The sequence below is a fragment of the Eptatretus burgeri genome, chromosome 24, assembly GCF_056783735.1.
Source record: "Eptatretus burgeri isolate ZD-2024b chromosome 24, Ebu_testis_v1, whole genome shotgun sequence".
NCBI lineage: Eukaryota > Metazoa > Chordata > Myxini > Myxiniformes > Myxinidae > Eptatretus > Eptatretus burgeri.
Window position 1 is genome coordinate 501,528 of NC_140984.1, and position 18,183 is coordinate 519,710.

The 18,183-nt window shown below is 46.0% G+C and overlaps 1 protein-coding gene across 1 annotated transcript; it reads right to left on the minus strand.

The window, feature by feature from the left end:
* Positions 1-13,389: 13,389 nt before the first annotated feature.
* On the minus strand, positions 13,390-18,183 carry LOC147007829 (protein NYNRIN-like). Its single transcript, XM_085866284.1, has one exon. The coding sequence runs from the start codon at positions 18,178-18,180 to the stop codon at positions 15,991-15,993; it is 2,190 nt and encodes a 729-aa protein (XP_085722410.1). The 5' UTR covers positions 18,181-18,183; the 3' UTR covers positions 13,390-15,990.

Here is an 18,183-nt window from a genome sequence, read left to right on the forward strand (position 1 = left end):
CCAACCAGAGTTCCTTATGTAGAGTGTGGAAAACAGGGTGTGGGGAGGCTTGTGTCCCAGCGAGCTTACCAATCCCAGAGGGGACAAACAACAGACGTGTTTTCGGGTCAGTTAAACGAGACTCCTTTATTAATACTGTTACGGTTGTGGAAATTCGCATTACACCATAAAGAGTCCTCAGGTGAGATATCTCGATAGGTCCATGTGTCGTTCGCCCACACCCGTTGTATAGAGGGAATTTATGTGATCCATTCGGGCTGCGATCCTTCAGTTAGCCATTTTTTTCTTTCTCTATTGTTATTTTCGACCATTAAGCCACCAACAACGCAAACAGCCACTACCTTTACCTTCACAACTCCATCCAGAAAACGTCGCTTCACCGCCATTCCCAAACGACACCATAACCATCAAACCACCACCGAAAACCCTCCACCACCTTCGCCTTTCTCCTTCACAACCAACAACCGCACCACCTGTGAACACTGAACGTCGGGCTGTCGAGGGCCCGTTCGGCGATTGGTGCCAAACGCACCGAGCCGCGAGCGCGAATGGCGGCCTTTACGAGGGAGGAATTCGGATCCAAAATGATTCACGCCCACTTCCCTCCGTCCAATGGGCGAGCGCGAGGCGGCTTGGCGCCGCCTGCAAGCGCGTGTATGTGAAGTCCGTTGATGCAAATATGCGGATCAAGGGAGGTTCACGCCCCTTTTTGCCCGACCAATGGCTGAACAGAGGGTGGCGTGGCGCCGCCTCCAATCACGTTCTGATCCGCATATTTGCATATCGGCTCCTCCTGAGTCCTATAAAGGTACGAGCGCAAGGCGACTCGCGGCGGAAGTGTGGAACTAAAAGAGGGAGAAGTTGAGCTTGGAGAGAAGTTGCGGAGGAGCTTCGGGGAAGACGGCGGACGGCGACGAGGTTGCGGTGTGGGGGTCGCTCGACTCGTCATGGGATCCAGGCCAGCCAGCCATACCCCTCTCCCTGAGCATCAACGATTTCCTCCCCCCCCCACTCGCGCTGAGATAGTGCCGAGGGGACCCCCGTTCCTCCCCCACCCTAAGCATGGTGCCAACAAGACCGCTCGCGCGGAGCACGCCGGAGAGGACTCGCCGACCACGCCAGGGCACGGAGTCGGGGCGCAGCGGCGCGAACATTGCGGCTTGCCCGCCATCGCGTCACGAGGACGCGGGTAAGACCTCCCCGGTCTCGTGGACCTGGCCGATCCTCCAGGATTCACGTACATTTTGTCTACGGACCTGTCTGCCTCCTCGCCTATGAGGGTGGCTTTCTTTTTCCTTTGCTTTTTGTGTAAATGCTTGTGGTGGCGCCGTCTGTTAAGTCAAACTGTGTAAGTGTTGCCGTGTGTCGGTCTTAGTCGGTAGTATCTCTCTTTTACTGTTTCTTTCTGTGCTTGAATACGTGCCTTTTATTATTATTACTGTGACTGAATACACGTGCTTGCTTTGTGTCCGCGTGTCGCGCAATAAAATGCTTGCTTGTTGAACTGTTCCCGCTCTGCTTCGTCTCCTTTCTTTTTATTGACTCTCCATCCTGCATCGCGTAAGAGATTGGTAGTGGGTGTAAGTTCCCGGGAACTAATCTGAACCGTCGAGGTCGACGATAACTCCGCTCGGTTATCTCTGCAGCACGGAACGAACCGCTTAAGCAGTTCGTGTCCGAAGTCGACCTGCGGTGAGGTACGATCGCCCGATTCACCATCCGCGTCGGTACTGAGGTAGGTCGAGTTTGGCGAACAACCCTAGCCTACGCGGGTGGCCGATTGGCACGATTGTAGTGAGGTCGAAAGACCCACCCGTGAGTAGCTCCCGGCGTTGTTCCGAGAGGGTCACGACTGAATTGTCCGTCCGGTGGGCGACGTGCCGCGATTCGAGTTACGTGGCCGATCGCACGCCGGCGGGCGCAAATTCGCAACAATACGTATCAAAGCAAATTCCTGTGGACTGTCCTTGAACATTCTTAAGTTTGTCATGCCTCCATGACCTTTCCCCTTTGCGGCAGTTGCAGAATGTGTTTTTCATTTTAGTACAACAATGCTTTGTGTTTTAGGAACCTTAATGCTTTGCGAGAATGTCATGTGATCTCAAAAGTTTTACTCCCTAATAAGGTTGCGAAATCCTGTTCACAAACAAGGTGTCAGGTGGTAGCCTCAGAGACCGAGAAGACTGAAAAGTTCCTGGCGACCCCCAAAAGTCACCGATGGTGTGACCAAAAAGAGCACGAAGACCCAAAATGACCCTGAAGATCATGAAGACCCCAGAGACCCAAAAGACACTCACGGCCCCCCCAAAAAACAAAAAAGTCTCCGAGGACCCAAAACACCATGAAGGCCCAAAAGTCACCGAGGACTCAATAAGACCCCAAAAACCAAAAAGACCCTTTAGACCCCTGAGACCATCACACCATTTAGACCGCTTGCACCCCTCAGATAGATTAGACAGCTTGGACCCTTGACCATTTTGACCACTTGGACCATTTTTTTAACAAATAATTTTCAAATGAATATAACTCCAAAATCACCAATAAATTTCTCCAAAATAAATGTTAGTTTTATGATTTGTGTAAATGACGATAACACAGCAAATCTGTAATAACAATCCCTGAAACATGTGGCGAGGCGAGCGGAGCGAGCTGATCCACACAAGTTATGACATGAAAAGGCAATGAAAGGAAAACAAATCTGACTTCTCTAACTTATTGAATAAATCTGAGAATAAATTAACCAGGAAAATGGTTCTTTGACTCACACGAACGATCAACGTGTTAAATGTCATTGAAACAAACAGCAATGATGGAGCAGTTAGTTAAGCAGATAATTTTCATGGAATATGTTGAATCAACTTCATCAATACCAACAATCCTTACATGTTGATCGATGTCTAGGTTTGCCTTCTTTGCCCAAAATACCTCCTCGACACTAATACAAATAAAAGTAAGAGCAAATATTTCAGGTAAAGACAGAAACCAGGAGCCATTTTTAAAATATTTTTCCACAACAGATCATGAAATATTATTATCTCACAAATCAATGAGTGAGAAAGTGCAATCAACAAAAACAAAGGCCTATTATTCAAATGACAACATGTGACCAAAATGCCTCAATAAAACAAATACATAAACATTCCTACATTAATTAAGCGACAGTGACACTTATCAAAATAATAACATCAACAATAATAATAAAAAGCATCATCATCATCATCATCATAATCATAATAGTTTGAAAAGGCAATGAAAGGAAAACAAATCTGACTCCTGTTACTTATTGAATAAATCCGAGAACATTAACCAGGAAAATGGTTCTTTGACTCACACGAACGATCAACGTATTCAATGTCATTTAAACAAACAGCAATGATGGAGCAGTGAGTTCAGCAGATAATTTTCATGGAATATGTTGAATCAAGTTGGTCAATACCAACCATCCTTACATGTTGATCGATGTCAAGGTTTGCCTTCTTCACCCAAAATACTTACTCTGCACTAATAAAAATAAAAATGAGGGCAAATATTTCAGGTAAAGACAGAAACCGGGGGTCATGACAAAAACTTTTACCCTTGTAATCAATCATACATATCTCACAAATCAATGACAAAGAAAGTGGAAGCAAGAAAGTGAAGGCGTATTAGTCAAACGACAATCTGTGCAAAAATATTCCTCAATAAAAGAGAAAATAAACATTCCCAAATCCATGAAGTGACAATGACAATAATAGCACCGCACATCCTGAAGCTCACCTGGATCAGGAGCAACAGTCACTCAAACCCCGCTTGGACCCCTTTAGATCCTGATTATTTTTAATGCCGAGAGTAAACGTAAGTGCGTCACGGGTGATGAAGGTTGTGGTCAAGTTTCATTGAAATTGGGTGGGCAGCTTCGGAGAAAAGAGCAAATACCTATTTTGGTGGGGGGGGGGGGCTCAAACCGGCTGAGACCCTGATTTTTTTTTTAATGCCGATAAACAAGCTTTGGTACATTGTGGTGGAAAACTCGAAACCTCGATCAAGTTAAACCAAACACAGTAAAGGTTGAATCATTTATTAATTACATGCGCATGGGAGAGATAATAATCGATACAACGTGATATCTCCCTGGTTTGATGTTCCAACCAGAGTTCCTCATACAGAGTGTGGAAAACAGGGTGTGGGGAGGCTTGTGTCCCAGCGAGCTGACCAACCCCAGAGGGGACAAACAACAGACGTGTTTTCGGGTCAGTTAAACGAGACTCCTTCGTTACTCCATAACAAAGCAAATTCCTGCGGACTGTCCTTGAGCATTGTGAAGTTTATCATGTCTCCACGGAACTTCCCCATTGTGCGGAATTTGCAGAATGTGTTTTTCGTTTTAATACAACAATGCTTTGTGTTTTAGGAACCTTAATAATTTGCAAGAATATCACGTGATCCCGAAAGTTTTACTTCCTTATAAGGTTGGAAATCGTTTTTACAGCAAATCGAATCAATTCTTCCTTGTTACATACACGACCGGCCCAACAAGTTTTGTCAAAATCCGTCCACAACTTTTTCAGATATCCTGCTTTGTGTCGTTTTAATCTGATCACTCAACGGTGACGAATCATTTTAAACATTCTAAGATCCAGATCCGGATTCAGATATTCACCAAAATCGAATAATTTCATCCACGTCACACACACACAAGCTCACCACTAAATTTTGTCTGAACCCATCCAAAACTTTTTGAGATATCCTGTTCACAAACAAACGGACAAACAAGGTGTCAGGTGGTAGCCTCAGAGACTGAGAAGACTGAAAAGTTCCTGGCAACCCCCAAAAGTCACCAATGGTGTGACCCAAAAAAACCCTAAAGATCATGAAGACCCCGGAGAACCAAAATACACTCACGACCCCCCCAAAAAATCAAAAAACCCGAAAAAGTCTCCGAGGACCCAAAACACCATGAAAGCCCAAAAGTCCTTAGACCATTTTTTTTTACAAATAATTTTCAAATGAATGAAACACCAAAATCACAAATAAATTTCTCCAAAATAAATGTTGGTATTACGATTTGTGTAAATGATGAAAACACAGCAAATCTGTAACATCAATCCCTGAAACGCGTGGCGAGGCGAGCGGAGCGAGTTTATCCACACGAGTGATGACATGAAAAGGCAATGAAAGGAAAGATATCTGACTCCTGTTACTTATTAAATAAATCCGAGAACATGAACCAGGGAAATGGATCTTTGACCAAACAAATAATAAACGTGTTAAATGTCATTGAAACAAACAGCAATGATGGAGCAGTGAGTTCAGCAGATAATTTTCATGGAATATGTTGAATCAAGTTGATCAATCCCAACCGTCCTCGCATGTTGTTCGATGTCAAGGTTTTCCTTCTTTGCCCAAAATATTTGGAGCCCACTAATAAAAATATAAGCAAGTGCAAATATTTCAGGTAGAGACAGAAACCGAGGGTCATTACAAAAATCATGCAAATGACGTCACTGTCACCTTGGCCTTTGACATATATAGTCAAAAAAACATTGACAGCCTCATTTTTGTCGTTCGGAATCCTTTTGTAAAAAGTTTGACGAAGATAGCTGAAAACCACGTGCTAATGTGAGGTATCATTCACCATCTGTGTGCCAAGTACGGATAAAATCAGTCCATGCACGTCCGAGATACGGTGGCGGACGCACGCCGCACGCACGCACGGACATGAAAACCGAAACCAAATCCAGAAACCACCATTCTCGGACTAAGTTCAACGGGGGTTAATAAATAGGACTGCGTGTCCTGAAGCTCACCTGGATCAGGAGCAACAGTCACTCAAACCATCCGCACAAACCTCCTTTGACCCTGATTTTTTCTTTTTCATGCCGTGAACAATCTTTGGTACATCACGGGTGATGAAGGTCGGAGTCAAGTTTCGTCGGAATTGTGTGTGTAGTTCAAGAAGAAAGCAAATACCTATCTTGGGGGGCAACCCCCCATCGGCCCACTTAGAGCCCGGTGTATTTTTTTAATGCCATGAACAAACTCTGGAACATACAGGATGATGAAGGTTGTGCTAAAGATTCATTGAAATTGTACGTGTGGTTTCAGAGAAGGAGTTGCAATAATTTGTGGATGGACAGACAGACAGACGGACGGACGACGCGCCATCCCAGAAGCTCCCCGGAACTACGTTCTCAGTGAGCTAGTAATAAAATAGGTCCACTGGACCTGTAGCTTATCTGGGTCCTGTCCTAATGTTGTGACCCAAATTTGGTAGAATTCTGACAGTTGGGTCAGGAGAAGATTTTTGTAGAAATTTACTAAGTCGGCTATTTTGACCTACTTCAAATCACGTGAGCAGAACGAGCTTTGCAATCCCTGTTACCAGTCAGAAGAGGGACGTTGCTGCCAAATTTCAGCCGGATTGGCCCGGCGGTTTGGCCGAAGAATTCGGACGAGGAGACGGACGGAAAGACAAATGGTGCACGATAACAGTATCTCATATGGAATTTAAATTCCACATAATCTAATAAAAAAAATTAAGTTTCCTCTTCATGCAGGAGGTTTATTACCTCCGCTGTCTGTGATGGACAGATTCGATCTTGGTGAAGATCCGCGTCTGAATTCGGATACTCGAATTTTTTTCAGTGATTCTTCACCATTTTGACTCGGGGGGGCCAAAAACGAGATGATGTTTCAAAAAGTTAGGGACGAGTTATCAAAAAACTTGGGGAATGAGTTGGATAGGTGATAATAATAATAATAAGATTCGATTTTTGGATGAGGTCCGGATCCAGATCCGGCGTATCAGTGGGATGCAAAACGTTAACCGTCCAGCCAGGTGGAGCCGAAGCACGCGCTCTATACCGGGTGCCGTTCTCGTTCCACGGTATGAATTCACGAGCAACAATGGCCTCCTAACACAAGCCTTAATTAAATAATCATTCACGAGCGGCACGGGCCAAAATAAATACACACAAGTCACAACACTTTACTGGAATAACAGATCCCCAGAACACACAAACACAGAGGGCACAGGACGATCCGACGAAGACTCGTTGACACATCGAGCTAAGGGAGGGAAGGGAGACTTTAAACTCACAAATTAATAATAATAATAATAATAATAATAATAATAATAATAAAAGTTCAGGCCTGGTTTGGTTGCAGTCTTCAGGGTTTCCTCTTGACTGTAAGACAGAGAGTCGGCGATTCCAACCATCAGTGCTGCCCCAGTCCCAGGCAAGTCCGTGAGCATCACCAACACCCGTCTGGTCCCTTAATCACGGGAGACAAAAGTAAAATGGAGGCATTTCGTCTTTTTGGCGCGAAAACCTCTCGACTCCTCCCCCTTTTTTACGTCACTTCCCGTGCAGCCGGAAAGAAAGGCGGCAAGCCCGACGAGGTTCATAATAACAATGTACAGTACTTTTCATCAGGAGTTCGTCAAAGCGATTATTTACATTGTAAAACAATTAATGTAGTTCATCTTTCCGAAAATAAAGAGACGTCACCACTTTGCGTTGTCGGCCTCGAGCATCGGGAACATCCGGTCCCATCCGAACACTACCATCGAGCAGGTTTTTCGAGAATGACGTGTAAAAATGATGGTGCAACTCGACGATAAAAGAAAACGATGAAAGTCCGAGTCTTTCGCACAACTGAACCGGAATTTAACACGTGGGACATTGAAACAGCAATTATTACATTTATACACGTCCTGAGGTATCGGCTGACCGAAGCCTGGTGTCGGCTTCGTGGTTCGGGGTGGCCGCCTTGAGATCCGAGGGTCCTGAGTTCGAGCCCCGTTGGCTGCTGAATGAACACCGGGTGGGGTTGACTCGGCCTGTCGTCCTCCTGAGGTCGGCGAAATGAGTACCGGTGGACTGGTAGGAGGGGCACAGCAGCAGCGGCACGGCTGTGCTCCAACAAATGGTGGGAACGGCGACCCGTCCAAGATTGCGCCAAATCGCCAAGGGAAAACTGAAAAAGGTAAAGAAAAAGGGAAGGTATAGAAAAGGGAGTCCAAAATCCGTGGGGGGCAATGTCACGCTGACCTCCATCACCCGGTGATAACAGCTGACGTCGCGTTCATACACAAAGTACGTACGCAGCACCTGGCAAAAATACTGTAACGCAACTCTTAAATTAAAAACAACACAAAGAGGAAGAGGAGAGTGATTTGTTTTGTTGTTGTTTTTTTTGGCCCGGCTTTCCCCTTCGAGTATAAAGTTTCCAGGTAAGGATGCAGGACGTCCCATTTTCAGAGTGGTTGGTGGAATCTTGTCTCGGGTTTGAGAGCGGAAGCTCGAACCATGACACCGCTGAATATTTGAGGTTCGATTTCATCGCTTGTCGGGTTGAGCAGGATCAAGGGTGAAGCCTTCAAACTGAACCTGCAATCAGCTGAGCTGGACTGTTCAAGTCGAATGGGCAAACAAGCAGCACGGAGCCACGACAAATACCCCGAGCAGCACACAAGGCCATGAGATCCCCCAAGCAGCGGGACAACACCCGCCGGTCGTCCAACTCCAACTCTTCAACAATTTTTCTGGATCCTCATCAATGTTGTCCGACATTACAACTCACTCTGGGTCCCTCAGTTCGATCTTCAGCCACCACGTTTTTAATTCCAGCTCCCATCTCCATTTTATCACAATTTTGAACACAAGGCAAATGGGGTAAACCCCCCAGCTTGGTGACTCACAATGGAGCAGCGACACTTCATCATACGTGACTTCAATCACTCCGACTCAAAGCGCATCACCTTGGGGTCAAATATACTTGTCACCGTCCACCCATGTCATTCCACTCAAACCTCGCACATCCTCCACCCACACCATTCCAAGCTTACACATCTTCCACCCACGTCATTCCAAGCTTACACATCTTCCACCCACGTCATTCCACTCAAACCTCGCACATCCTCCACCCACACCATTCCAAGCTTACACATCTTCCACCCACGTCATTCCACTCCAAACTTACACATCCTCCACCCACGTCATTCCACTCCAACCTTACACATCCTCCACCCACGTCATTCCACTCCAACCTTACACATCCTCCACCCACGTCATTCCACTCCAAACTTACACATCCTCCACCCACGTCATTCCACTCAAACCTCGCACATCCTCCACCCACACCATTCCAAGCTTACACATCTTCCACCCACGTCATTCCACTCCAAACTTACACATCCTCCACCCACGTCATTCCACTCAAACCTCGCACATCCTCCACCCACACCATTCCAAGCTTACACATCTTCCATCCACGTCATTCCACTCCAAACTTACACATCCTCCACCCACGTCATTCCACTCCAACCTTACACATCCTCCACCCACGTCATTCCACTCCAACCTTACACATCCACCCACGTCATTCCACTCAAACCTTACACATCCTCCACCCATGTCATTCCACTCCAAGCTTACACATCCTCCACCCACACTATTCCACTCCAAGCTTACACATCCTCCACCCACACCATTCCACTCCAAGCTTACACATCCTCCACCCACGTCATTCTACTCCAAGCTTAAACATCCTCCACCCACACTATTCCTCTCCAAGCTTACACATCCTCCACGCACACCATTCCACTCCAAGCTTACACATCCTCCACCCACACCATTCCACTCCAAGCTTACACATCCTCCACCCACGTCATTCCACTCCAAGCTTACACATCCTCCACCCTCACCATTCCACTTCAAGCTTACACATCCTCCACCCACGTCATTCCACTCCAAGATTACACATCCTCCACCCAAACCATTCCAATCCAAGCTTACACATCCTCCATCCACACCATTCCACTCCAAGCTTACACATCCTCCATCCACACCATTCCACTCCAAGCTTACACATCCTCCACCCACACCATTCCACTCCAAGCTTACACATCCTCCACCCACACCATTCCACTCCAAGCTTACACATCCTCCACCCACACCATTCCACTCCAAGCTTACACATCCTCCACCCACACCATTCCACTCCAAGCTTACACATCCTCCACCCACGTCATTCTACTCCAAGCTTACACATCCTCCACCCACACTATTCCTCTCCAAGCTTACACATCCTCCACGCACACCATTCCACTCCAAGCTTACACATCCTCCACCCACACCATTCCACTCCAAGCTTACACATCTTCCACCCACACCATTCCACTCCAAGCTTACACATCCTCCACCCTCACCATTCCACTTCAAGCTTACACATCCTCCACCCACGTCATTCCACTCCAAGATTACACATCCTCCACCCACACCATTCCACTCCAAGCTTACACATCCTCCATCCACACCATTCCACTCCAAGCTTACACATCCTCCATCCACACCATTCCACTCCAAGCTTACACATCCTCCACCCACACCATTCCACTCCAAGCTTACACATCCTCCACCCACACCATTCCACTCCAAGCTTACACATCCTCCACCCACACCATTCCACTCCAAGCTTACACATCCTCCACCCACGTCATTCCACTCCAAGCTTACATATCCTCCACCCACACCATTCCACTCCATCTTACACATCCTCCACCCACGTCATTCCACTCCAAGCTTACACATCCTCCACCCACACCATTCCACTCCAAGCTTACACATCCTCCACCCACACCATTCCACTCCAAGCTTACACATCCTCCACCCACACCATTCCACTCCAAGCTTACACATCCTCCACCCACGTGATTCCACTCCAAGCTTACATATCCTCCACCCACACCATTCCACTCCATCTTACACATCCTCCACCCACCTTATTCCACTCCAAGCTTACACATCCTCCACCCACACCATTCCACTCCATCTTACACATCCTCCACCCAGGTCATTCCACTCCAAGCTTACACATCCTGCACCCACACCATTCCACTCCAAGCTTACACATCCTCCACCCATGTCATTCCACTCCAAGCTTACATATCCTCCACCCACACCATTCCACTCCATCTTACACATCCTCCACCCACGTCATTCCACTCCAAGCTTACACATCCTCCACCCACATCATTCCACTCCAAGGTTACACATCTTCCAGCCACGTCATTCCACTCCAAGCTTACATATCCTCCACCCACACCATTCCACTCCATCTTACACATCCTGCACCCACGTCATTGCACTCCAAGCTTACACATCCTCCACCCACACCATTCCACTCCATCTTACACATCCTCCACCCACGTCATTCCACTCCAAGCTTACACATCCTCCACCCACACCATTCCACTCCAAGCTTACACATCCTCCACCCACACCATTCCACTCCAAGCTTACACATCCTCCACCCACACCATTCCACTCCAAGCTTACACATCCTCCACCCACGTCATTCCACTCCAAGCTTACATATCCTCCACCCACACCATTCCACTCCATCTTACACATCCTCCACCCACACCATTCCACTCCATCTTACACATCCTCCACCCACGTCATTCCACTCCAAGCTTACACATCCTCCACCCACATCATTCCACTCCAAGCTTACACATCTTCCACCCACGTCATTCCACTCCAAGCTTACATATCCTCCACCCACACCATTCCACTCCATCTTACACATCCTACACCCACGTCATTCCACTCCAAGCTTACACATCCTCCACCCACACCATTCCACTCCATCTTACACATCCTCCACCCACGTCATTCTACTCCAAGCTTACACATCCTCCACCCACACCATTCCACTCCATCTTACACATCCTCCACCCACGTCATTCCACTCCAAGCTTACACATCCTCCACCCACGTCATTCCACTCCAAGCTTACATATCCTCCACTCACAAAGTTCCGCGTCACGATCCTTCCAGGTGGTAACACAGGTAAACACTCTCAACACTCTCGGGGTGTTTGATGTGGAAATGAACGAAACTCGTCATCGATTTGTGTGAACACCCAAACATCGACATACGAAAAAAAAATTAAAATTAATAAAATCTCCACTTTGTACAAATGTAAACATAAACACACAACATTCCCCACGATGCACCATCACCATACTTCACCCCCCCCCCCCAGTGATTTGAAAGCTAATTCTGTCGGCGCCTCGTCGGCGAATCTACCATCGGACGGAACAGCCTGAACAGTGGGATTATGCACTAGAACCGCAAATTGAATGAATATATTGAACTGACATTCGGTGTTCCTTTTCGTCTTTGTTTTTGACAGACTGCATCGAGTGGAGTTGTCATTGTTCAAATGATCAGATTTGTGCTCGCGATGCGGGTTACGTGGCCATGTGATACAGCGGTCACTCTTTTGAGGTCAACACAGGCCAAAAGGTCAACAAAGGCCAATTTTCTAAAAATCCTCAATTTTCATCCGATTGACGAGGAATTTTTAAAGACGATTTTTGCATTATCAAGTCACTGAATTCAACAACCAACTACTTTTGAGGTCAACTTTGGCCAAAAGATCAAATTTCTGAAATCCTCAGTTTTCATCCCATTGACTTGAAATTGGAATCGAATTTTCATGAAAAAAAATGACCATCGTGCGTCACGTGGTCTGGCAACCGTATTGGGAAAAAAGGGGAAAAGTCTTTGAAAATCTTCGTTGAAAGAGAAACCGCTTAAACCGATCAATGTGAAAATTGTTATTGATCCAACGACCCCGTGGGGAATTTGGCTTGATAAACATGACGTCATTGGTCACGTGGTCTGGCAGTCATATTGCATCAAAAAATTTAAAAATATTAAAAAATAATAATAATAATTGGCTCCCATCAAGTCCTTTTCAAGACTGCATGGGGTATGTATTCTATGAATACCACGGAATTCTTTGAGAAATGAGCAACAAGACAGAGTTACAAGATACTGAGTCAAGGTTACTTTACGTTAGACGTGCAGGAAGACGTGCAGTGCTTGACATTGCTGACGAAGATCTCTTGGCACTTTTGCTCCAAGATTGGGTATCCTCTGAGTTCCATACCATTCTGTTATTAAACATTATTAAACAAGGACAAATGTGTCCACGAGCAGCGTCCGAAAGGTTTTGTCGGCTAAAAAAAAAAATTTCTTTTGAAAATTTTTAAAAAACAACTTCCGATATTTCGTCACGTGCCTTGATTAAGCCAATAGCGAAACGCGTCATCATGTATTTACGTATTTACGATATATCGTGTATTTACGAAATAAATAATGTATTTACGAAATTACAATACGATAAATGGAATAATCTTTAAATAGTAACATGAACTTTTCGAAACTTTAAAGCAAATGTCCGAATATATTTAAAAGTTCATGATAGACGCTTTCAAAAGGCACCGTCTATGTGAGGATGTGTACATGTGCTCAGTATTTAAGGAGATCCGGATCTTGTATATACAAGTGTTGAGATCGAAGTGAGGTCCACAATGATTAAGATCAAGCTTTGTTCCCACCGATCTTGGTAGAGAAGGTTTTATTACACATCAGACATATGCATATGGAGAAAACAGGCTTTGAACACAATAGTCCACCCAGCCTATTATCCTCTGGTGAGCTGTCTTTCGGCACTGCCTTATATTCAGTTTACTGCGACCTCTGAATAACTGTGTGTCAAAGAGGATTTATTACCATTCATTAATTTATAGCATTCTCCTGTCAGTACTGCTGATAAAAGAGCACAGAAAGTGCAGAAACAACACCCTTGATTCCCTTAAAGAATTTTCAAAGGTAGCCTCCTACATGTTGTTGGGCCTTAGTAGTTCTGGGCAGTGATCCAACAGATTCCAGGTAGCCCAGCTGCCCGATCAGCAAGGCCATTTTAAACAGTCAACAAGACCAGCTGTGTTGTAACAGTGCCAGCCCTTTGGCTGGAAAAACAAGTTCCTTGACAGTGCACAGATAAACATTGGGAAGATTTATCCTTTCCCCATTTCCAATTAACTCAAGAGTTTTAACCAAACACTAGTAGACATGTTTGGTTGCTGTTAGAGTACATACAATCCCCGACATTTCCCTCCTCTTGTTTCTTTGAAACATTTGCAAAAGAAACTACAAATGAAGAAAAGGAGCATCCGCAGGCCGGCAGGTCAGCAGATAGCAACCCCCAGTGGGTGGGCCATCCTTATGTTTAGCTCCAGATGGTCCAAGACGGTCGGGAGTTCCACTGCGCCCCCTAGCCCAAAAGGGGGTTCCTACCCACTTTCCAACTGGTCCACTAACACCCCAAGTCTTCAACAAGGGAAATCGGGAAATATCGCAACATGTAAACATAGAATATAAGGAAGCCAAGCACTCCCAAAAGCTGTTCGTACAAGAATTGCTCATGGCTAAACAAGAATGAAGTTATACAGGAATATACGTTCCATTAAATATTTTGATTACATATTGCCGCTTAATGAACTTCATGAACAACAAGTAAGGCAGTGTTAAAGTATATAAATGTCATGTTCTTTATGAACAAAGCAAAAAGATATTTGATAAACTGCAAGCCAGAGTATAATGAAGGCACAACTTGCCAGCAATTACCAACAAGGCAAATCAAATGGTATTTCTACCTAGCCCTTCAATTGGTGCAAGTAACGAAAGACATTCGTCCAATGTGAGTTGAAGCAATTGTTCATTACTCGGAGGAAGCCTGAGTAATGGATCGGCGACTACTGCAAGGTTATAATATGTTTCATTGTTCGTGGGTTGGGGTGACATGGGTGGGGTACATAGTATTGGAATGGGGGGGGGGGTTGGTGTAAGTGCAGGGAGGTTTGAGGATGGCAGCAGTCCAGCAGTGTTCACCGGAGCCATCACCGTCTGTACTGGCTGGGTACTGGGCTTTGTTGTCCATCCTGAAAAACACTTTCCAATGGCCTTTTGGGCAATTACCTTGAAAACCATCAGTAATATAAAGGCTGCCACGATGATTATCAGGATTGTTATAAAGAATCTTAAAACACTTCCTCCCCAACCCCCAAACAATCCCTTTAACCAGCTACTCATGTTATCATTACTGTAGTCTTTATATTTGCTCGCCTCTTTTCTTATGTGACCCGCGAGGTCATTAATGTTTTCTGAATTATCTGGGATGTACGTACAACACTCTTTGCCAATTACAGCACATGTTCCCCTTTCTCAGGTAGAATCATGTCTAAAGCTATTCTATTTTGCATTACAGTAGTCCTTAATGCGACCAGCTCCGCGCTAATTTTTTCAAACCCATCAGCGGTATCGTTCCCCATTATTTCCAATGTTGATGCCATGCTGATAAGTTCCCTACCTGCAACCCAGGCCCCATATCGGGGGGAAATTATCATTGCTGCATACGCCCCGCCTGATATAGCTCTCTTACGTCGTGTTTGATCTATCCCAGAGAATGGATCAGTGATCAAACGCATGTGCGGTACGACATAAGCAAGATAACATGAACCGCCCCATTTGTTTGGCAGCCATGGGTAGGCTCTATACCCACACACAAAATACGTGCCATTAGATGCAACCTTCGGATATGTTCCATTCTCTCCCTTCCTGTTGGCTGGTAAGTCACTTATCTCTATTGATATATTACAAGTGGAGTTCCCTGCCTGAAATCTGGCATGAGGCTTTGTCCAAGTAAGGCAGATAAACCCCATACGCTTATATGTGATTCTGAAGTACGGAGGTCTTTTCTTTAAATTAAAAGGAGGGTACCACGCACCTGTAAAGTCTACACATGATGAGTTACCGGTTGTTTTAGTCAAATTAAAGTTGTTGTACCAAGCAGCACCACAATAGTCTATTTCCTCAAATGGGATCACAGATAATGGCAAACCCGTTTGTGAGGAGTGCGGGAGATAAGCACACACCCAGCACTTAGTCTTATTACTCAATGTAGCATATTTGTGCGACAAAAGTAAGAATGTATTTATCCCATGTACTCCCAACTCGTGTAAATGTTCAGTGTGATTCCCAATTGCTCTTTTCCCCCTCTGTTGGATTGTCCAGTTGTCAATTTGCCCTTCCACTTCCCAGCTTCCCATCCAGAGGGCAATTATAGCAACTAGAATTTGCTGTAATGGGTTCATTCTTGCACAACCTCCTCCTCTGTTGGGATGGCAAGTTTGCAGTGTGAAAAGTGTATCCAAGCAAGCTTACCTTCACACTTTACGGCAGTTGCGGTGGTCAGCAATACCTGAAACGGTCCTTTCCACCTTGGTTCCAAGGCCGTTTTCCTTGTAAAGTGCTTTATCAGTACGTAGTCTCCTGGCTGGAAGGTGTGATACGGCCTTTCCACTGGCTCGGGTAAGGCCTCCTTCACTCTCGTGTGTATCGTCCTCGCGATCCTGGAGAGCTGTTTACAGAATGTCAGCATGTTTTCATCCATCATTGCAATACTCAATTTGTTTATGTCGGTGGGGGCAGTCACGGGAAGCCGCATCGGCCTTCCCATTAGTATTTCATGAGGGGATAACCCTGTCTTCCGGTTCACTGTGGATCGCATGCTCATTAGTACCAAGGGTAATGCATCTGGCCACTTCAACCCTGTTTCCGTTGTTAGTTTCGCCAGCTTGTTCTTTAGGATACCGTTCTGCCTTTCCACGGCGCCCGCTGACTGTGGGTGATAAACACAGTGAAATGCCTGTTTTATTCCCAGTGCTTTACACGCTGCCTGTGTTAGTTCCCCCGTAAAGTGTCCCCCTTGATCATGTGATATTTTGTGAGGGATGCCAAATCGGCAGAAGAAGCTTTTTAACAAGTGCTTCACAACGGTGGCAGCATCTGCCTTTGTACATGGGTATGCCTCTACCCATTTAGTGAACATGTCTACCACTACCAAGACATTTCCATATCCGCATGATGGTGGCATATTTATAAAGTCTATTTGTAGGTGCACAAAAGGACCCCATGGGGGCGGGTGGGCTCCCGGCTGCCCTATCTTATCAATTTTGTGTTGGTTGTGTTGTTGACATACCTGACAAGTTTTACAGACCCCTTCTGCTATCTTCCCAATCCCTGGGGCATACCATGATTCTTGGACTTGTCTCACAGTCCCCCTCTTGCACACATGTCCATTCAAATGGGCCATGCGTGCAAGCCATGGAAGGATTTCAACAGGTGCTATTACCTTCCCCCTGTTTGACCAAAGTCCGTCGTCATCCGCTGCTCCTCCTGCTGCTTGCCACTTATCACGAACCTCCTGTGTTGCAGCAGCTTGAATTGCAATAATGTCTGACAAGCTGTATTGGTGCAGCTTGATTTGCTCCTTCGCCAATCGTGCTGGCATTATCGAAGGCAAAGGCAGACTAGCCGCCTCTTTTGCAGCTTTATCTGCTTTATCATTACCTTTGTCAATGTCAGTTGTCAGTTTCTGGTGTGCACGGCATTTAATAACTGCGACTTCCGCTGGCAGTGTAATGCTTGTCAACAGCTCGGACACCAAACTGCCATTCTTTATTGGTGTTCCTGCAGAGGTGAGAAACCCTCGCATTTTCCATATCGCACCTTTGTCATGTACAACACCAAAAACATAGTTAGAGTCAGTATATATGTTCACCGCAGAATCGGCAGACAGCTCGCAGGCCCTGATAAGGGCACACAATTCCGCCTGCTGGGCGGAGAAATGAGAAGGCAGACGGGACGCTTCCATTAATTCGTCAATTGTACACACAGCGTATCCTGCATGCCCCGAGCCATCTAGTCCTCGGTATGCCGAGCCATCAACAAACAAGGTGAGGTCCGGTCGCTCCAGTGGTTGATCCTTTAGATCCGGGCGTACAGTGGATACTTCCTGGATCGCCTCCGTGCAATCGTGTGGGTCGCCGTCGTCCTCCGTTGGCAGCAGAGAGGCTGGATTAAGAACGTTGCATCTTTCAATCCGTAGATTCGGTTGGTGTAGGAGAGTCGTCTCATACTGCATCAAACGTGTATTGGTTAAATGTTGTGTTTGTTTTTGTGTGAGCAAAGCCGCAACACAGTGGGGAACCCTTAAAACCAGAGGGTGCCCCATTACAATTTCTGCTGTGCGTTTAACTGCATAACTGGCTGCAGCCACTGCTTGTAAACAAAGAGGTAGGCCGCGTTCGACCGGGTCCAGCCTTCTACTGAAATATGCGATTGGTCGTTGGCGGTCACCGTGCGATTGTGTTAGCACAGCCTGTGCAAATCCCTTTGTTTCATGAGAGTAAAGGAAGAACGTTTTGTCATAATCTGGTAGCCCCAGAGCGGGAGCCACCGAAAGTGCTGCTTTCAATTTTGTAAAGCATTCCCCCATCTG

Bases quoted from the DNA above. Each gene is read 5' to 3' on its own strand.
- LOC147007829 (XM_085866284.1), bottom strand. From the start codon at position 18,180: ATGGGGGAATGCTTTACAAAATTGAAAGCAGCACTTTCGGTGGCTCCC.